Below are 22,218 nucleotides of genomic sequence, written 5' to 3'. Positions count from 1 at the left end.
GGACTAGGGGAGAGAAACAGAAGGTTTCACAGAGAAGAGAAGAAAAGAAAGACTACTGGAAGTCACAGGGGGAAGAAAAGGAAACAGAAAAAAAAAAAAAAAAAAGAGAAGAGAAAAAAAAAGAAAAAAAAAAGAGAAAAAAAAGTGGGGTTTGGGGTCTTTGGATAATTGGAAAGAAAAAAAAAGGGTTTGAGGTTTTGTTTGGGGTTTGGTTTGGCCGTTTTGGTGTTTCGTTTAGTTGTTTTTAAATCCTAATAGATTTCCATATGAAAAATAATTAAATTATCCCAAAGTGTCTAAACTCTAATATCTTATACCATATCCTAAACAATATAGAATATACATTATAGAGTATATAAGGTTTAGTGTATAGATTATAGAGTATAAAAAGTATTAAGGTATATAGAGATTAATTATTAATTAGTGACCCATTTTTTTAACAGTATTTGTCTTCAACGCGCATTATTATATTCACCTTATATCACATGAAACCTACTATATAATTTGGTTTATTCAATGTTTTTTTAATGTAGTAGATAATATGTTAAATAAACATATGGTTAAGTTTCATTCAAAATTTTTGTATTTTGATAGCCATTTCCGTCGTTTTTGTCTAATTTTGTCGAAATCAAATTTTAATCGAAACCTAAATTTTACTCCTTGGATATAAGGAGTTTGGAGCTCAAAATATGTTCTAACTTTATTACCATAAATATGATCTAAATTGCCTCAGTGAATACTTTGATAAATAGATAAATCGTCGAATTCAATGTCTTTGCAACGTATTCAAAATCTTGAGCAAGTTAAATCAATTAGAGTTTCTGAAGAGCTTATGGAAAACATACAAAAATTCGTGCATATATATTAAAATTAATGGCTGGTTATATATGCCATGTAATTTTCTCAATGCTCCAAGTATTTTTCATAATACTTAATGATGTTTATTTATCTATTGTTATTATATATCTTGATGCCTTTTTCGATCTATAAAATAAGTGCATGAAATTATTTGAGATTTTCGACCAAAAAAAAAAAAAGAAATTATTTGAGATTTGTTTCTAACCTTTTTATTTAGTGGAACTATATTTTGTTGGTATTGCTCTAATTAACCTTAACAGGAATTTAATCGATAGTGACGATCATATAACCTTTACTGATAGTATTGAAGACATGTTCATACAAACACTTCCAAACTTCACTATCTAGAAGATAACATTTGAGATGAATTATTCAATCGGTCAAATTAAAGTTTGTTGTTCTTAAAGGGAATAATCTATTAAGGGGAGCATTTAACCATTTTTGCGTGCTGTATATTTTTTTTCTTCGACTAGGTTTATGTCCCACCGTGTTTTTCTTAGCAAAGTTTTAACGAGATAGCATTAATTAAGCGCATCCAACAATCCTGAAAAATGTTATACTATTTTCCTTTCACTTCAATTTTTGGGTTTTCCACAAAAAGTTTTAATGAGGCAATCATCATTGATTGGAGAACTTATATTAACATTAGGGAGAGTGTGACATCAATTGATGGCACGTGTACTATACTCTTTTCCTTTCATCCAAGGTTTTTGTTCACTTAGGATTTAGGGAAAATGTTGGCAAAAAGACTCCAATTATACCTTATTTTCAGTTGAGAATCATGGTTTCACTTTGATTCAATCTAGGATTATTATTAACGATTTGTTTCAATCAAAGACATTTTGTCAAGTCTGTCAAAATTTTTTTTAAAAGTTGATCACATGACCCACACGTGACCAACTTTTAAGTACAAATTTGTATTATAATTTTTTTAATTGAAAAAATAGTTTTAAAAATAAAAAAAAGCCCAATTAATTGGGTTTTCAATCAGCTTAGGACCAGTACTTGCAGAAGACATGGTTAGAGCGAGAAGAGAGGGAGAGAAAGCGAGATACAGACAGAAAGGAAGGATAAGGAATGAGAGAAGAGATATAGAGAGAAAGTGAAATGGGGGGCCACCGGCGGGGGTTGGGGGGTTGCTGACAGTGGTCGGACAAGGGAGAGAGAAGGTGGGAATGGTGAGGGTTGGTGGGGGAGGGTTTCTCCATCCCTTTCCCTTTTTATTCATATAAATTTTTATACAATATTTTAATTTTAATTTTTTTGGTAATTATTTTTTAGGTAAATAGACATTTTTATCCCTAAAAATTGGTCATGTGCTTGACACATGACCAATTTTTAATGAAAGTTATAACAGAAATGATGGAAATCCTATATTGAAACAAATTATTAATAATAGTCCTTGTTTTAATCAAAGTGAAAATGAAATCTTCAACTGAAAATAGGGGTATATATAGTTGAAGTATTTTTGCTAAAATTTTTCCTTGATTTTTCTGGCAAGGTTTTGATGAGTTCATGTTGCATGTCTGTCATAGTAATTATGAGATACACATGAAGCTAGATTGTAATCTTTTCCTTTATCTAGTTATTTTTTCCATAAGGTTTTGGCCAATATGTTTTTTAATAAGGCAAAATTTATATGTAGTGGGCATCCAAAGGGAAGTGTTGTGAATATGATAAATTGTGTGGCTATCCACAAATGAGTTTATGGTTAATATGTAATATTTAGATACTTTAAGGAGTCATTTTCATTGTAAAATATGATATTTCTATAAACCCTAGACCCAAGACTCCGTTTGGTCGACGTAATGGGTCCTTGCGAATGTCATATCCATGCTTTCTATATTTGATTTGTATAGTAATAGGAATCAAAACTTGTTTCCAATAATACCCTAGTTTATTATGTTTTTAAAAAATATTTTAAGGGTTTTTTTTTTTAATTTGGTACCTAAACTTTAATCTGTGTCCTAACTTAATACCTGAATTTTTATTTGACCTGATTGGGTATCAAAACTTTTATTTTGTATCTAATAAGTACCTAATCTAATTTCCATCCAATCTGTTAACAGAACACAGGGATAAGAATGTCCAAAATCATCCCAGCCGCACCCCTGCCTTCTGCCACCCTCGTAGCCAACGGTTGTACTCATCCCTCTCTCTCTCTCTCTCTCTCTCTCTCTCTCTCTCTCTCTCTCTCTCTCTCCCTCTCCCTCTCCTTCTTTTTCTCCCTCTTCTTCCCTGCTGAGAAAGAGGGGTGGGTAGACTCCCCCACCTAACCTAGACCCAGCCTTGTCACACTCAACCTCATCCCCTCCCCGGCTCCCCTAGAACAGCCCCGCCCAGACTCGCCTTGCCCGCCTCAGCCTCGACCCGCCCTAGCTTGGCCCACCCTCACCCAAAGAAGAGAGGTGCATGGGATCTGAAAAAAAAAAAAAAGGAAGAAAAAAGATGAGAATTTGTGAAGAATTCTTGATTTTTTTGTTGTTTTAAACTTGTGTATTTGAAATTTAAAAAAAAAAATAGAGAAAAAAATGGGGACATGTAAAGAAGAAGAAGGTGATGTTGATGTGTAGGTTGTTGTAGAGGTTAATAGAAACTGAAGAAGGAGAAGGTAGCGTACGTCTAGGTTGAGTTTCTGTGGAGGTTAAGAGAAAAAAACAAAAGATTGATTTCATATTTTCATGCATAAGAAGTCCAATGATGCCCAAATGATCAAGCTGAAGACAAAGCTTTACAATGAGGTGTTGGACTTCCAAAGTAGGTCCATTGGTATAGAAACTCTTGCTCATCTGAGGCAATGAAATCAAAGTGTGATTTGGTCCCAATAGGGCAAAAATCACGGTGATCTTAAACCACTTCAAGAGAAAATCACTCTTGCTTACCTTTCCTTTTCACCATGTTTGGGTGAAAAAGCTGGCGTGTAGGTTGCAGTAGAGGTTAGCATAAGAAAAAAGGAAGAGATGATGTGGGTTTGGCCCGTTAGGGTGGATGGGGGCAGAGGGAACTGCAGAGGAGAAAAAAAGATGATTTTGGACATTCTTACCTTTGGGTTCTGTTAACAGATTGGATGAAAATTGGATTATGTACTTATGAGATACAAAATAAAAGTTGAGGTACCAAATTGGGTCAAATAAAAGTTTAGATATCAAGTTAAGACATGTGTTAAAGTTTAGGTACCAAATTTGAAAAAAAAAATAAAAAACCCCTATTTTTAATTTTTTAGTGGGGTTATTTTGGTATTAAGTTTCAACAATAAATCCTAATTTCCTAAATGATGGGAATAGCAACCCAAAGGGGACCAATTAACCAAGGGTTTCAAATGAGGGCTGTTATATGCACACCTCTCTTTCTCTCATTACACACCCCTTTCTCACCCATACCCCATTTTCTTTTTTATTTTATCATTTTCTTAATACACACTCCAAAAATTTTAAAAATACTTCATTAAACAAAAAAAAAAAAAAACCCAAAATCCAAAACCCGGCCACCCCAAGTCCCGATCCCACCTTGACCTCGACCCCATCGAGCGTCGGCGCTGCCATTGTCACCGACCTCCTTTGTCTCTCCTTCCCTTTCTGCCTATTTCCTCTCTCTCTCTCTTCTCTGTCTATTTCTCTCTCTCTCTCTCTCTCTCTCTCTCTCTCTTTCTCGCATTTTTCCTCTATCACTCGATCTCTCTTCGATCGGTAGCAAGGTTGCCAACCTCAAGATTGGTGGACGCCGACCACCGATTTTGAGTCGCTAGCCCCTGCAACCGATCGGAGATAGAGTGACAGAGGAAAGATGCTAGAGAGAGAAATGGTGAAAGGAGAGGAGAGAAAATAGAGAGGAAAGTGATAGAGAGAGAGGAGAGAGAAATGGATGTTGACGGGTTAAACCGCCAGCAATAGTGGCGGCGCCGCCGATATGCGGTGGGGTCAGGACTTGGAGTGGCTGGGTTTGGGTGGGTTGTCCTTTATGGTCATTTGAGTTTGGGTTAGAATGGTAATTCAATAATTTAAGAGTGAGGTGTGTAATGAGAGGAAAAATGACATGCATATATAGTAGCCCTCTTTCAAATTCTCCCTTCATGGGTATCTCATACCCATGTAAAAGGTTACATATTCTAGTGAATGTGCTTACCAAACAAACATAGAAATGAAATCTCATACCAATCCCCAAGCCCCAAATTCGCCAACCAAATGGACACTAATTCTCTTTTGTAGTATTTTCACTATGCCTCTCTTAGTTTTATAACACTAAAAGATCATGTGAGCATGTGGGTATAATGAGCATGTGGGTATAATGAGCAGATTTTCGTGTATATATAGAATTTCCAAAAGATCAATAAATAAAAAAAGCTGGGACACAAGGATTTTCAGTCCTTTGCTCTAACTAGCTGAGCTACCTGACTGCTTCTATTCACTTTGCTCAGAGCATTTGCTTCGGTCTCCTCTCTAATGATCTTTTCTATAGGTAGAACTACTGTAAGCAGGCGCTCGACCAAAAAAGAAAGATTGAAACAGCCAACTCCCTCCTGCTGCAACCTTTGCCTCGATCGAGACCAAGCCGAGCCACTAGTGGAGTGGCGAAGAAATGCATCCATCTCTTTTAGTTGAAAAAGTTGGACTCTCACTTAGATTTTGAAACTCTTTTCAAGAAGGCTTGTTTACACAAATACTACCCAGGCCATAGCAGGTGCACATAAATATCACCAAACAAAATTTTTCTAACTATTTGCCACCCAATCTTATTTCTATGTGACAATGTGAAACCTACTTTCTATTTTCATTAAATTTTCTGTTAACTTCAACGGTACTTTCGTCAATTGACGTATTAGAGTATTTAAAAACTAAAAACCAAATATAATATCCAAAACATTTTAGAATAAATAACTCTTAACCCAAAAAAAAAACAAAACGTACACCTAGCACCTAAACATGATTGACAACACCTAGCACCTAAAAGTTATAGCAAGCCCCACCCCGCCCACTCCCTCCACTCTTTACGTCATCTTCGCCGTCGACCCTTTTGCGTCACCATCTTGTCACCTTTGTGTCATCGGAGATCAAACATTCATTGACCTCAGACTAATGAGCTTAAACACTATTATCTCAATGAGAATGTACTTATTTATCTACTTCGGACTACCATGTTGCCATTCAGACTCGGAAATAATTCAAAAACTGTTCTGTTTAATTAGATTTAAGCCGAAACGATCTCAGCCATTCGGATCCAGAAATAGTTCAAAAATTGTTCTGTTTTATTATATAGATTTTAATTTTTAAGTCATAAAATTAACTTTCAAACTACTCTAGATCTTTTAATGTGATGAATAATGCATTTCTTGTGTCATGTAGGTATGTTTTAGGTATTGATGTAAATTGACATAATTAGCTAATTAGGTATGCATTTGTTGTATTAAACCCACAAAAAGGGCTGATTTAAATCCAAAATTTGGCCTAAAAAGAGGCCTACTTCAAGTTGTCAGAGTGTGCCAATTTTGAACCGATCCAACCATTGGTGTCGATAAAACCAACCTTTAATAAACCGACATTGTCGGAGTCGGTTCGAAATATGCCCATTCCAACAATAGTCGGTAGGTGGTTGGAGCCTATCGGTAATTGAACCGAACCCAGCCCTAGTCTAAAATCGAGTGACAGACGTTGGGTTATAGTATATTGAGTTACTGAGTGATAAAACACGTTAGGGTTTTGGGTTTTCGTGGCCCAAAAAAAAAAGGGTTTTGGGTTCTTACGGGAGGACAGGTGTCAAAAAAATAAGCAGGAGACAGGATAGGGACAGGTTTTGGAGACAGCAGATTTTGCCTCAGTTGAAAAAAGCCTTTATGAAAGTTCCAAGCCAAAGCGTGCGGCTTTCCGTAAATTGCATTTGGGCGGGGGGCGATAGATAGCTTGTGGGGGGTCCTGTGCTTCGAAATGATGCTATGAATTCATGGCCTGCTTTCACTCTTCGCTGCTTCACATTCTTCCCCTTCGCAGAAACTTCACATTGTTTTGCAGAAGCTTATCAAGCACTGCGAGGGTTGGGCACCACTTGCGCAGTCCGAAGAAACCCAATTCAATCCATTTTTCTCCTATAATATCCCCAAAGGTATATTACCCAATTATGTAGTCAGTGTTTGAAACGGTTTGAGGCGGTCTTTTTGTTATTTTAATGTGAAAAATTTGATATAAGACAACCTCTTTAAATTTGAAGTTAGTTTTGTATGATTATCATTGGTATACCAAGTGACCACCATGAAATTCTGGGTTGCGTATCCTTAATTTTGGTACACAACAAGTTAGTATGAATTTGTGATATATGTATAACTGTATTGTATATCTGTGTATAAATATATGGTAATTGGTTTTTGGGCAAGTTTTTTTTGAATATGTTTAGTGAGTTTAGTTTATATTCTTATGTTATTCATAGTTATAACTTTTGTTTTTTTAAACTGGGTTCTTTTTCATACATTTTAGGGCTATTGTAATATATCCAATAGTTTTACTTCGGCTTTCCCGGGAATTGTTAATGAGAGCGGTAGTGCAGAGCAAGTACGACAGGGAGATATGCTACTTGATTTAGTCAAACATGAAGAAAAAACAGTGAATAGTAACCCTTCAGATGGTAGAGTAATGCTCATTGACGGCACATCAATCATATATAGAGCATACTATAAGCTCTTAGGTAAGTTATACAATTCCTTGTCTTGGTATATCTATTTTTTTATTCTGGAATTGGATTCGTCTATTGCTTAGGGTGTACATTGAAATAGATGAACTGGTTTACTTTTTATGATGTTTTTGCAAATCTAATTTGGGTGTAAGAAAGTAGGGTGCAACATTTAAAGCCATAATAATATGATGGCTACCAACATGTTCTTTGAGCATGCCAGCATTACCACAACTCTCTTCAACATAACACATGTAACCTGAAACAAAAGACCATAAGTGAAGTTAGTTCTATACAAACACCAATGTATAATCTTCTTGCGTTCTAAGGTTATCCATATTACAATCTGACCTAGAGCCACTGATCAATAAACAAAATGCCACTTTTTGAGGTACAATCTACTGCCAATTTTTTCTTTTTCTTTTTCCTTTTTGGAATGCCAATATCCAATCTTACTTTTGATGCCTGATAGTTAATTTTAACCTTTGACATTAAATTCTCAGATGATGAACATGTAAACCTATCATCCACATCTGTCTGATCTCCGAGTCTATAAAAATAATACAACATGAAATAAAAAACTGATAAATTTTGATGTTAAACTCTGCCAGAAACCTGATATACAGATTCTGATCATTGTCTTTTGAATTCCTTCTTGCGGCCTTTGGATTCTTCATTTTCTGTTGTTTAGGCTTTTGGGGGCTAGAACCTGTTTCTTCCTTGAAATAACTGTCGCTTTTGTAGGAAAAATTCAGGCTGACTTGTCATATGATCGACATTTTGTGGTTGAACTTCTATGAAATTCCTAGTTTTCACTTCTCTGTCTCAATTTAAATACAATCATGTTCTGCTCCTCTTATGTATAATTTTGTGTCTTTGTTACTCCTTTCCCTATCTGCCGAAGTCAGTTTTACTTCTGAAAAATAAATTTTAAAGTACTGGAAAGATTAGAAATTTAAAGATTTTCTCAGTCAAGTATGATGTTAAATTTATGGCGATATAATATGCACATTATAATTGTACACTAGCTTTATTCTACAAATTAGAAAATTTGTCATTTTCTATTGCCTAATTGAATGCTTAACAGAAGGCTACCCCCCCCAAGATGATGTTTTCTGCCATACTTTAAAAAATCATAAACCAATTTCCTTTCTTATTATCTTTTGCAACTTTGCACGAACAAATTGAAGATTTAGGGCAGTATGTCTGTATTTGAAACTTCCTTTTAAAATTTTAAAAATGGTTAGAAGAGGCACCACATTTTTAATATTTCTCTTTGTTTGGTAGTTCGCTTCTATGGTATACAAGTTGCTTTTGGTCATAGAGTGTGCATCCTAAAATTAGCTCATTTGAATTTGAATAATGTGCTTTTTTTTTTTTTTTTTTTGATAGTTTAGCACCACTAACCATTGCTTTATTTCTTTTGATGAGAGTAGCGAAGTTGCACCATGGCCATCTGACACATGCTGATGGAAATGGAGATTGGGTGCTGACCATATTTACAGCGCTTTCTCTTGTAAGTGATGTTCATGTAAAGGATTCAACATTTTTTCAGTTCTTTCTTTTTATGTACTTCTTTATATTAAATTTATATTTTCTCATAGATTATAAATTTAGCTGCAAAATTACGTTAATTGCTGTGTGAATGTATGATTGTGTCACCAAATTTCAATTATTATTCTTCTTTTCTTTTTGACCCTGCAAATAGAATCCTGATTCTGAGAATAATAAGAAATAGTCCAATTTTTGTTAAATTATGGGAAGTTATCTTGCTCCAGTGCTTTTTTAGGATGTAACTTGGTTTGAGTTGGTAAGGTTGTAGATGTGTACCTTATTGAGTAAGTTAGACTATATGTGATTAATCCTTGTATCCTCCTGCTATACTAGCCACAAGAAAATTTGATTATTTTCCCATTTCAGATTCTTTTTACTAGTATCTGGTTCCTGTCTAATAAATACGGTGTATCAGTTGGCTGGACTTTTCTAAAGGGCTTACTTGGAATATTTTATATAGGATTGCAATGCGCTAAGAACTCTTTATGGCTGGGTCGAATGCAAACCAAAAGTAGATACATTTCCTTTTATCGTTTGTAATTTTTAGGTCTAAGGCATTTTTTATTTTGATTTTCTTGCAGATAATTGATGTGCTAAAGGTTGTCCCTTCCCATGTGGCGGTATGGTTTTCTTCCATTATGTGTGTTCATACATTATATCTGCATTATCATCCTATTTCGCTCATAATTTCTGGTAGGCATGTTCTTGTTTCATTTTTCTGTTCTTAATTTGTTGGCTTACATTTTGTTTCTTCCTGATTGGCCTTTTCTAATTTTATTTGACAAACTTAGAAAGGTTAGTGATGCAGAACCAATAGGGAAAAGAGAAGAAAGAGAAATAAAAGAGGGTGAGGAAAAAAGAGAGGGAGAATGAGATGAGGAGAGGGGGAAGTGAGAAAAGCAATAGGGAAGAATAGGATTTTAACATATGTGTCTCAAAAGTGTTGTATCATAGCCTTTTTATAAGGCCAGTCCTACAATCACACCAAAATCAACCCCTCAATCAACTCCCTCAGCCGAAACCAACTCAAATCAAAATCCTTAATCAAACCATATCCCTTGTTTTTTCCCTCTCATTCTCCATCAACTAGTGCATTGTTGTTTTCATTTATGTGGTTTCAAATGCATTGTTGTTTCCATTTATGTGGTTTCAAATGGTTTCAAATGTATTTCAATCATCATATAAGATGCAAATATTGATTTCACAGAACAGTTATTTCTTCTGAATAGGACATAGCAGCCATTGATCCTTGTTTGGTTCTTGAATATTTCTGAATATCATATCCTCCATTATTTTCTTGTAAGTGTCTTTCTACTTTTGAATTGGCTGCAACTGCTTGTAATTTTTTCTTCTTTTGTTCATCTTTTCATGCAGGTGGTATTCGACCATGATGGTGGGATATGAATTTTGTTAACCTCTTCCCTTTGTACTTATTTGCTTAAATGCTGTATATGAAGTTTGAGTGAAGTCATATATAGTGTGCTCAATATGTAAGTTGGGAAAATTGAGGGGGGGGGGGGGGGGGGGGGGTTATTTTGCTTAACATACCTCATCATAAGGTTACTATGTTGTACAGACAGCGGTGTTGCAGGACATCCTGACTGTTGGATGTCAGGGATGTCCGTGTTGTGTGTTTAATGTGGTACATTTTGAAAGAGAAGAATAAGATTTCCTTGAGGGCTTGTAGTTTCACACTGCTTTAGATAAAATATAATTACAACAAACTAAGTGGTTTTTCCCCCCTTTTAAGGAGCCAATTTGTTAGCTTGCTATATATATAATATATATATATATATATTTTGGGTTCCACTTTTTGATTTTTCAGATCTTTTCATGTAAATACTATAAATTAACTTGTGCAACATGATATATTAAATATACTAAATTGATGATCTGACAGCCGCCCACTCCTACCTCTTTACTGATGGGAATATTTTCATATATTTACTCTGGTAATTTTCCCAGGAACCATTTACATATGGAACTATTTACAACTTTTTCTTCTTATAATATCTCTTTCCATATCTCTATCAAGTTTAATTTAATAATTTTTTCTTCTTCTTTTATTCTCCAAATTCTTTTCATTTACACATTCTTCTCATTAGATCTCCATTTCTCATTCTAGATTTGTGAAACCAGGTGCAACTTATGTTTTAATTATGAAGTCTACTGCACGTTGGGTATTTCATGTAAAGTAATTCATTAACTAATGGATAAGCTTCAAGAGCATTATGCTAAACTAGCATTTTGTTGTCCAAGCAGTAATGTACATATGCCTGGAAGAGCTTATTTCAGAGGATGTATCATGTCTTGTGGTTCTTTATGTAATAAGTAGCTTTAGGAGTTGATTGACTTATAAATTTCCTCTCAATGGATCAATAAGTAGTTAGTTATCGAACATAATTATGCATTTCTGGCGGGTGAAATCTCTATTTGAAGGAGGAATTTTGAACAAGAGTCTATAGAAAGTACTTTGTTCCCTGTTCCTTTAGGTGGTTTGAGATTACAAAGGGCCACACTTGGTCATTCAATCTTGTGCAAAAAAAAAGAGATGTATATTCTTTTGTACATTTTTCAGTAATGGTTTGCCTTTTGGTCATAAATTAACAATTGTTTTCTTATGTCATATAATATTTTGCATATGCTTCTAGAAGCAGTTAATTTTAGGTTTTATCTGAATTTTAAGATATTGAACACTGTTATGTAGTTTCATCTACCTTTCTCCCCAATTACTGGCTAATTATGAGTTATCAGCTGCTTTGGTTTTTGTAGCTGTTTTTTCAAGCCCAATTTTGATTGGACAAACCTTCTCTTTTCAGGAGTTTCATTTGGTCAAACTTGTATTTCATCCAAAGAAAGTGTTAAAAGAAAAGGTATGATTCTTTGTATTTTAGTTTTTTTTTCGGTTTGCATGTTGGAGTTAAGAACGTAGGCCAATCTGAAAAGTAATTCGCGGTTGTTAGTAGGTGGGAATAGATTCCTGCCAAGTCTTGTGAGGTTTACTTACATAGTATATATCCTGCTGAGTTTACCTACATGATTTACACCTAATGTAGTCATCAAACACCCTACCTTGTTATAGGATGACCTGGGTTACCTCCTATGTTCCCACATAAGCATATGTAATGTCTTTTAAGCCTGCTTTCTTATTGTAAAATACTGTTACCTAGGCCTAGTAATGATATTTGTTATTTTTCTAGAGATTCTGATAAATCTTTTTTTGAAAAGAAACAAAACTTTATTAACTCAAAAGTCATGTATGATGTCCACAGCCAACATAAGAAACAGTATGACCAAACACTATACAGAATACAAGTCAACAAAAAACAAACTGAACTAACAAGCAAACATCAATCCACCACAGCTAGAAGATCTAGAAAAATAGTTGAACGGGCAATCCCCCTAAAATCAGTAGAAACGCACCCACAAGGCTGACCAAAATCCTGTGGAAAGAACAAACATATACTGATATCCTTGTTTTCCTTCTTTTTTGGTTTCTCTGCCCTTATTCTTGTGGTTGGGTATGAATAATTTTTTTTGTCTTTTTCCTTTTCCCTGTGATACTGCTAATTTGGGTAATACTGAACTTAATATTTTTTTAGCTATAAAATTTAAGGTTTTAAAACCATGTGTTGTCTAAGAGCTGCTATCTGCTTTGTCTCTTTTTCAGGAATGACATGTCTTATAATGTGATCTTTATTTTTATTTGAAGGCCTGAATTTTCGTCATACTTTATACCCCGCATACAAGAGCAATCGGCCCCCTACACCTGATACCATTATTCAGGGACTTCAATACTTGAAAGCATCCATCAAGGCTATGTCCATTAAGGTGATTGAGGTAATAGCTCTATATCACGGCTTAATATGAATAGCTAATCCTAGGTATGTGGTGATTGATCGTGAGTCTACTCAAAGGCAGGTGCCAGGTGTGGAAGCTGATGATGTGATTGGAACGTTGGCTGTTAGGAGTGTTGATACTGGGTACAAGGTTAAATTCCGAAGTTCTATTATTTAAAGAAGACTGTTTTTTGAAATATACTTAATGCTATCCCACTATGATTTTTCTTTTCGTTGTAGCTGAAGAATGATTGAACACACTTTCTTGTTCATAAGATAATTCACCACTTTGATTGTCAAGTGGGAATCCCACTTTCATATATGCTCCAGCTTGAGGTGGAGTGCTGGAGATTAACTGTAATTAGGATTCTAAACATATTTTTAAGGGTGTGATCTAATTTTCTGAATTATGTGATTTAATTGTTATTTAGTTTTCTATTGTAATTAGGGTTGTACCTTTAACTGTATGATTCGTATTCTCTCCCTGTTTTTCTTAAAAAAGGAACAAATCAAAATAGTCGCCTGATAAATAACATAGTGGGATAATAGTATACATTTTTTTCTTATAAATCTTCTCAGTCACTTTTGATTGCACTGACTTTTTCACAGGTACGTGTTGTCTCCCCAGACAAAGACTTTTTTCAAATCCTATCGCCTTCATTACGGCTTCTACGAATTGCTCCACGTGGATTTGAGTAAGTAACTCTATTGAATTTCCATGTTTACTTCATGGCTTGTGCTAAAATCTTAGTTAATGGGTACAAATGTGCTTATATTTATTATGTTCATGCAATATTGCTTAGTATATAGTGTCTCTGCCACTCCATATGGTCCATGGTTTTTTAATTCTGGAAAGCCTCATCAAGTGGTGACTGGTGACAGTCTCTCACAGTCCTTAGGTTATCCAAAATTAAAAATGAAGAAAGCTCGGAAGAGGATTATGTATAACAATTAACCTATGAAAGAGTGGTCTGATTGGTTGATACAGGGTTTTTCAAATTATAATAATGCCAGAGAATTAATCAGTATCATTTTCTTTTACGTCCAATAGGTTAAAATCATCGGTTACCTTTGACTTTAGGACATTTCAGTTCCAAATATTTTGCTGGATTGGGTAGCTTTGATGTGAATTCTGCATTTTTGTTTTTGCAATTCTGTTCTGTTAACTTCGGTGTCTTGAATTATCTTGATAGACTTGAGTGTCATGTGTTCTTGGTTTAGTGTAATCTGGCTTTGGTTTCATTGTCCACACTTGTCTTAATGATTAAAACACAAATTTTTTTCTTATTGAAAAACAGTATAATTTTTTCTTACCGGTGCAAAAGATTGTTGCATCTTCTGTTTAGTTTGCACTTCAATGAAGTTTCAATAGTAGAATAGTTTGAGATAAATATCCTTCTCATCCTGCTTCTTATTTATAAACCCAATGGAATTACATCTTGATTGACCTTACACCTTCATTTGCTGTTATTGGTTAGGAAAAATTTTTATGGCACAACTTTATGAACCTTAAAGTATAGATGAGGGAAAATGTCTGAGATGATTTGATCAAGAGCCTTGGGGATCCAAGGATGATCCACTATGGAAAACTAAGTTGGTAAACCAAAAAATCAACATGAAAAGAAGTAGTAGAAAGCATAGGGATTAATAAAGAGTGAGTTTGGGTAGGTCCAAGTGGTTGAGGAGAGTTCATTGAGGACCCCAAATTATTCATGAATAGGATTCACCCCCAATATCTAAGATAAAGGCTTGAGTTGAGTCGAATTTTATTGAATGGTTCAGTGTGTATCAATTGAAACTTATACATCTGCATGCCCTTTCCTTGTCAGGAAAAGAGAAGGGTGATGCATAGAAATTTTTTTCTTCCATCGTTGGTGTCGCTGAGAATGAAAGTTATTTGAAAGTGTGAAACTTTGTATTCATATTCTTCATTTATTGTTATAGTCTTATTTTGTATTTGTTCTTCAGTTTGAGTTTGGACTCTGATATATGCATATTGCTTTCCCAGGATGGTTTCATTTGGAATGGAGGATTTTGCTAAAAAATATGGAACCTTGCAACCTTCTCAGTTTGTTGATGTGATCTCACTTGTCGGTGACAAATGTGATAATATTCCAGGTTATATGTGTTTCATTTTGCGAAAAATTAAATGCAAAAGGAAGAAAGAGTTTTTGGTTTTCCTTGTTTAATGGAAGAAAATGTATAGAGAATATGAAAAAATGACGAGTAATTATAGCATGATATTCACTGTTTCCAAGGCATGAGATGAAATTCAGTGAAATTTTTCTTTGAAATGTGAGACATCAGCCTCGTGGCAATATTTTCATAAGAGAAAAAAATTGTCAGAGTTTTCATTCTGGGAAAGTGACAATGATGCATCTGTTCTATTTTTCCAATGGAAATGTAAGAGCATTTATGTAACAATATTGTAATTTACCTAGATATCTTAATAAATTATCTTTCACTTGGGCTGGGGGATGGGTGGTTGACGTATCCCTGTTATCTAGCTCAGCCCTTGTACTAGAATAATTAAGAAACAGAGGTATAGTTTTAATGAATGTCAATGGCTTATAAGAATGTTGTATTGGGCTTGGGAAAGAATCCTTGTTCTGGAACTTTTAAGCAGTTTTCTTTCCATTATTATGTTTCTGAGAGCAAAATGAGCATTGAAGCTTGTGTTTCAATAATTGGTTGTAATAACTGCAGGAGTTAATGGAATTGGAAACGTTCATGCTGTGCAATTGATCACTAAATTTGGTACGTCAGTTTGTCATCTTTATACTTTCTTTTGGAATGTGAACCTTGCATGGTTCCAGAAATGGGAAGTCTTTCATGAAGGCCTGACTGCTCAATGTAGTGCTTGGTATACTAATAATTAACCTGATTTCTGTTGACAGGCACATTGGAGAATTTATTGCAGTGTGTTGATCAAGTTGAGGAGGAACGAATCAGAAGGGTAATGCTATAAGTTATGAGTAATTAACAATTTCATGAATAAAAAATGCTTGTTAAAATAATTTTTCACTCATTATCAACTTTCTTTATTAAAAAAAAAAAAAAAAAAACAAAGAACACTGGTCTGGTGTCGGGGGATAAGCTGGGGTGAACTAGGCCAGGTGATTATTTCTGATTGATTGAACCTGTTTGGACTCTTGATCACATTTGAGATCTTTGGTGGGATTTGAATCAATATGGCTGATGCAACTTGAGTTCAAACAGTTTGAATAAAATTGTATTTTTAATCCTGGAAACATTTCAATTCACATTGGGTTCTGTCACTCGGACCTGATTTGAGTTTTCATGGTTTTAAATCGATCAATGGAGGGAGCATATCTGATCCTTACTGTTTTTAACTTTAAATTGGTCCATTGGGTACACAGCAATCCGATCCAATGTTGATTGTTTTGTAAATTTTGCAATTTTCTAATCTGACCTAGGATTGTAATCCCATTTAATGTCGATTGGATTAGATTGGATGATCGGTATTTAGTGAAGGAAGAAGTATATTGAAAAATAAAAAACTGTCATAAAATTAAATCCAATCACAGATTTGATTAGATTTAGATGTGAAATGAAGATTGAAGGCAAAAGAAAAGTATTATGTTTATATAATGTTCCAAACATAATTCTATGGAATGCTATATTATATCATTCCAGAAAACAGAGCTATATATATTAAAAATTTCAATAATATCAATGCCTACAAGTTACAGCCAAAGAATCATGAAACCAACCAAATTATGTTGTGGGGAAATCTGCATGACTTTTGACTTTTTTTTTTTTTTTGAAAAGAAAGAAACTTTATTAAAGAGAGCTCAAAAAACTGTACAACCAATGGACAAGGAGTCCATTAACTTAGTTACAACACAAAAAAACAGCCCTCAAAACTCAACCTTGACTAAACAACTCAATCCAAAACTACCTAATTACTGACTTCCAGTCAAGAAGTATTGTAAACAAAGGCACTCCCCTAAAAGCACTAGACACAGAGGCCCAAAAGGATGACCAATAAGAAACTAACTCCCACAATTCTTCCACTTCTACCGCATGACTGATCCAAACATGTCTGTTTTTGAATTTAGAGATCCAATCCAATTTGCAAAGTCATTGAAACTAATCAAGTTATATTTGGTTGGATTGGTCGGTTGTGAATTGGATTGGATTTGAACACCCCTATTCTCTTGGACAGACAGTATTACCTGTAAGCTAATTCATAATTGTTCAGAACTTATAATGTGATATCTGACTGACAATGCTATATCTTTTTGTTGTTGTTGTAGGCCTTGACAACAAGTGCTGATCAGGCTCTCTTGAGCAAGAACTTGGTAATCATATCATCAGCATTTGCTTTACGTAGTTTGCTCTTCTTTCTTTCCCTTGTTTCCTTTTCTCTTTTTTCCTTTTGGGGTTGGGGTTTGCCCATTTAAGTCTATTTGCAGGAACTCTCAGTGAAAAAAAAAAAAGTTGTCCTTCCATGAAGTGATATTTCGAGGGCATAAACATGTTTTTATGCTATTAAATGTTAAAAAGTGAAGTACTTATTTCTGATAAATCAGAAGAAAAGTTGAAAGCCCTGTAAATTTGTGGTTGTGCAGTAAAGACCACACTAAAAGAAAAACTGGAAATGTTTAATCAATGGAATAGTGAGATCGACCAAACAAATAAAAAAGAATGGGATAGTGAGGATTTTGTATGATTTATGCAGATTTTGACTTTGTCTGGGTAGAGTAAGTATCTATTTATTGTCATTTGATTCCTATACGAGGACTTCCCAAGAGTCATTGCCATTTCTTTCTTATGGCTAGTAATGTTTTACATATTTTCATAACATATTCTTTTGATATGTAATTGCTCTCTATTATGACAGGCACTACTACGTTCAGATCTTCCATTCTACATGGTACCTTTCAGCACAAAAGATCTGACATTTAAGAAACCTGAGGTTTGTGCCTATAATTTTGAAGTGTGCAGTTACATTGGCTTGAATCCCATAAAGCAAGTCATCATAAATGACAGCACTTCTTTTGTTTGTTATGGAATGAATTCTAATAGACTGAACATAGTCTGCGGCTTAGAGTTTCCTATTATCTGCAATAGATGGATGCTAGATCTACCACCTACTCGGTACTGTGTTGGGCTGATGTCGTAGTTTACTTTTCCTTTTGAGAAATTCATTACATCTCTAAATTTTAAGATATTCTTAAATATTGCTTGAATTTGTAAAGCTTCCATTGTTACTGTTTAAAATGTGTATAAATTTACGAAGTGCATGAATTATATCTATATCTTGCTTAACTAATCTAAACATGGTTGAACGCATGCATTTAGTACACAAGTAAAATGTTATGCCCTGATGGAACAATTAGTGATTCTGGTTGTTGGAAAACTGATTCGTATGGTTACAGGACAATGGAGAGAAATTCACGAGCCTCTTAACTGCTGTAAGTGCATATGCAGAAGGATTTTCAGCTGATCCACTCATCAGGAGAGCATTTTCCTTATGGAACAAACTTGAAAACCATAATCAAGTTTTTTAGTTCTGCTCTTGGTCATATAGTAGGAAGCCTAAGCTTGTTATAAAGAGGATACGCAAGCAGCAGAAGATTCAGGGGTTTTCTTTGTAAATTCAGTTATCAATTTTGTTTGATACTGGGTATGTAGGCTCATCAGCTTGAATTGTATTCATTGTAGTCAATCGGACCCAATTTCGTCCATATCAGCCTGAAATGTATTACATGAAAATTTCAAGAATGCCAGTCAATTTCTGAAAAAATCAAGGGATCACAACCTACAAAAAACAGATTGAGCTCCTAGCGAGTCAATAGTTACAGCGTCCATGAGTTGCTTGACTTCGGCATAGCCGCCTCTAAGGGAAGGCTTTTGCTCAATATGAGGCTCAAGGCAATGTGCGTTGCTCACCCTGTGTTTAAGGTGGCCCTGAATAAGGAGAAATTATTCCGTGTAACCAATACATACACCCAATAATTTTTCTTGAATTAGATAATACATTATAAGAGAACATTGAATGTTGGCAAGAATATTTTGAACTTGTATTTACTAGGCCAAAATGGAGGTGAGACTCTGAGATGGTAATGGAATTAAAAGAGAATTTGTATTTGCTTGCTTAATTGCTTTAGAGAATAAAAAGTTTGATGAGTGGAACCTGAAGAGAGACCCAAATATAGCTGACAAATTAAACATCTAAAAAGAAAAAAAAAAAATCTTTTCTAATCTGCTAAAAAAAAAATATCAATTATTTAACCATATATACATAATAATCATAAGAGAAACTCAATTCCTTTTGAACGTTTTTTATATGTTCTCACTTCTCACATAAAAGTATATATAACAAAAATTCATCCCAATTGCCCGCATCTACTTCAATGCAAATGACATATCCCTGCCTTTCCTAACTTAATAAAATTGCCACAATTTTTTAAGGAAATTAGGCTTCCGGTAAAACTGAAAGTGAAGGTGGTGTACAGATTCCATACTTTTTTTACGCATTTAACGGAACCACATCTTAGATCCAAAAAATAGTATACAGTAGCATGAGATTCCAGAACTCTTTGGACGAAAAATATGCCATGTTCCCACTCCCAACAATTACATTCTCTAAGCCCAGGATGACAAGGATGATGAAGACGATGTACAAACATTCGAGTATCCACTTTGTAATCTAGCACCCATTCTTTCTTATCATAATTTTTCATCACCCATATCCCAATATACTCTACTAATGATGCATCCACAATGGCCATAGATCCTCTAAGATTAAGCAAGTGAAAGTCATCAAGACATAGCATACCTGGCGAGCTTCGTAAGGTCGGATGAGAAGTCCAATAGAATTCCTCTTTCTTAAAGTCAAAAGAAACTATATGGCTTCTACTTCTTCCTCCTCCAATATCAATATGACTTCCTTCTTTGACCAACCAATGCATGTCTCCATGTGCACATACCTTCTTTTTGCTTAAATTACAAGGTGGAACTGAGCGTATCTCTCGCCATGATGAGTTTGTGCCCAATACATAAACTTGGGCCGCCAAGTAGTTGTGCTTTGCATCTTCATAAACACGAACAATCTTGTGAGTGCTGGTTATATTATCAAATCCCATACCATACCTAATTATAGTAAAGTCTGGAAGTTGGATGTTACTCATTGGGAGCTTTAGAACTTCTCCCCTAAGAGGGTTGAGTAAAAAGCATGGACCTCCACATCTCGAATCCTCTTTAAAGAAAACCAAATTGCAGAAAACAAAATCTACACCGTAACTTTCCCAGGAGATAACATTTGAGACAAAAAGAGTGCGATTGCTTCTTGTCAAGGCATGCTTTCCATTGTATTTCAATGGCTGAAATTGGGATTCACAACTCCAAATGTAGGATCGAGCAAGAAGCATGAGTTGAGGTACTTCAACATCAACAGAGTAGGTAGCAGCAGAATTAAGTAAACGTGGAGTGTGCAGTTTAGCAAACAAGGGGGAGTCAACAATGTTTAAACAGGTCTTACAGGCAGATTGCATGCAACAAAGTGATTTTATGGGTAGTCTCATAAGGATGTCCACCATAATATCATTGGGTAGGTCCATCAACTTCAACTTTGTGTTTCTCATTTTCTCGAATCTTACAGATCACCCAACAAAAAAAATAAAAAACTCATTAACAACTTAAATTGAATACTTATATTCAATATATATGTACCTGAATTAAGCAAACTAGAAATTGAATAACTTATCCCAAACTACATATGGATTGAGCTTCCAAAAACTAATCCAATACTAAGTAATCTACATAAATTAATTTAACAAGGTAACAAATTACTCTACATGAATGTTTTTCAGTCCAACATATATATATTTATATACATGAACGATCTAACCTAGCAATGAACTTTATTAAATATGTATTTAAACAAATATGTGTATTTACCGTTAAAAGGAAAAGTATATGTGTACTTAATTTGTCATGTATTAATAGAAAACAGCATCGCACTTGATGTCATACAGTTACTAGTTTAAGTAAATTAAATGGTAACAACAAATCAATGATACTTGTAATAAAAAACAATAGAAGATGTGGTACCAAAACCATTAAAACATCACCATATCCGTTTAAGGAATTTCTTCCAAACCAGAAACTACGTACGATGCTCTTCATGTCAGTCTCAGCTATCCTCTTTTAAGAGATATGATCCCCCTACTAATGTTTTTGGTGCTTATATTGTGGCCGACCCTAAACTTTTTGGGGACCGAGGCGGACCATTCACTTGAAATCTTCTTTTTGGTCAGCACCTACACAAGTTCAAACAAAAATAGTCTCAAACGCACAATAAACCTAAACAAAGCAACGAGGGTAAAATATAAAATTCAAATTCTTCTACTCAAAACCTAAACTGTAAAATTGCTCATTTACAAAAATAATTTACAATGCATCCAAATAAATGCACGAAATTGGTACTGTACAAGGCCATTTTAAAAGCAAAAATTTGGTACTGTATATAATGCTATAATAAGACAATTCAAATTGTCACTGTATATAACACTAAAATTTCTATGCATTGAATTGACTAGTACTGCAATACTATTGCAGAAATTGTTGTACTGGGTTTAAGTTAAAGTCCCAGACACTAATGTGCTTGATAACAAAATCAATTCTTTGCCACTGAAGTTTGGTTCCGCAAAGGTATGTTGCTTAGTTCTCCATGTATATTAATCCCACTGAACCCTAGAATACTAAAATAATCAATTCTTTAACATAATCAGTAAATACTGCAATCTCTTGTTGTTTTTTTGGTAAGATGAACCTATAACTTATAACAAGACGAACCTAGTGAAACCATGATATCCAAACACAAATAAAACTCAAACTAGAAATAAACTATGAGTCAGAAACAATATTCTGCTCCCTATACACATGATGCAGAACACAAATACTGCAATCCAATATCAAATATTTAAAATAGGTATAGTATTCAAAAACTGGAACAAATTAAGTAGAGAAAGAAAAAAAAAAAATAAAAAACTAGAAGGAGAAGAAGAAATCCGAGCAAAATTCCTTTGAATTTTAATTTTTTGGGGTCGAATTACCTTTGAATATCAAGACCCAATTTTGCTCTTTTTCCTTACGAGGCAATAGAAAGTCAGAGAAGTGAGAATCAGAGAGTGGTCATGAGACTAAACGAAAAAATCGACTATTTGCTTGCTTGTTTAGAGAATCCAAAATTGATGAATGATGAAGCTGAACAGAGAATGGCAGGGTGGAGGACGTCTCCCCGGTATCCTTTGTGAAAACTGTTTTTTTGTTTTTTGTTTTG

At 34.5% G+C, this 22,218-nt stretch overlaps 2 protein-coding genes across 2 annotated transcripts; one reads left to right on the top strand and one right to left on the bottom strand.

Moving 5' to 3' along the window:
- Window positions 1–6,679: 6,679 nt before the first annotated feature.
- LOC147293286 (uncharacterized) lies at window positions 6,680–18,603 on the top strand. The gene is made up of 15 exons (XM_086232817.1): window positions 6,680–6,951; window positions 7,320–7,527; window positions 8,949–9,028; window positions 9,648–9,686; window positions 10,441–10,459; window positions 11,886–11,939; window positions 12,779–12,906; window positions 12,988–13,056; window positions 13,515–13,600; window positions 14,914–15,023; window positions 15,612–15,662; window positions 15,803–15,861; window positions 17,186–17,230; window positions 17,773–17,847; window positions 18,311–18,603. The coding sequence occupies exons 1-15, from the start codon at window positions 6,793–6,795 to the stop codon at window positions 18,440–18,442; spliced, it is 1,314 nt and encodes a 437-aa protein (XP_086088943.1). The 5' UTR covers window positions 6,680–6,792; the 3' UTR covers window positions 18,443–18,603.
- LOC147293285 (F-box protein At5g48550-like) lies at window positions 18,597–20,518 on the bottom strand. Its single transcript, XM_086231044.1, has 3 exons — window positions 19,451–20,518; window positions 18,735–18,842; window positions 18,597–18,626 (listed from the first exon to the last, which is right to left on the bottom strand). The coding sequence occupies exons 1-3, from the start codon at window positions 20,516–20,518 to the stop codon at window positions 18,597–18,599; spliced, it is 1,206 nt and encodes a 401-aa protein (XP_086087170.1).
- Between the last annotated feature and the right edge of the window lie 1,700 nt (window positions 20,519–22,218).

This window comes from Dryas octopetala, chromosome 2, assembly GCF_963921425.1.
Source record: "Dryas octopetala chromosome 2, drDryOcto1.1, whole genome shotgun sequence".
Taxonomy (NCBI): Eukaryota; Viridiplantae; Streptophyta; class Magnoliopsida; order Rosales; family Rosaceae; genus Dryas; species Dryas octopetala.
Note: the sequence above shows the minus strand (reverse complement) of the source record. Positions and strands in the feature narration are given on the sequence as shown.

What these genes read in the sequence shown, in the direction of transcription:
- LOC147293286 (XM_086232817.1), top strand. Translation starts at nt 6,793, where the DNA reads ATGGCCTGCTTTCACTCTTCGCTGCTTCACATTCTTCCCCTTCGCAGA. An exon ending in GTGTTGATACTGGGTACAAG is followed by an intron (nt 13,057 to 13,514) that starts GTTAAATTCCGA and finishes ACTTTTTCACAG; the next exon opens with GTACGTGTTGTCTCCCCAGA. An exon ending in TGACATTTAAGAAACCTGAG is followed by an intron (nt 17,848 to 18,310) that starts GTTTGTGCCTAT and finishes GTATGGTTACAG; the next exon opens with GACAATGGAGAGAAATTCAC.
- LOC147293285 (XM_086231044.1), bottom strand. Translation starts at nt 20,518, where the DNA reads ATGAGAAACACAAAGTTGAAGTTGATGGACCTACCCAATGATATTATG. An exon ending in TTCTGGAATCTCATGCTACT is followed by an intron (nt 18,843 to 19,450) that starts GTATACTATTTT and finishes CTCCTTATTCAG; the next exon opens with GGCCACCTTAAACACAGGGT. An exon ending in TCAAGCAACTCATGGACGCT is followed by an intron (nt 18,627 to 18,734) that starts GTAACTATTGAC and finishes AATACATTTCAG; the next exon opens with GCTGATATGGACGAAATTGG.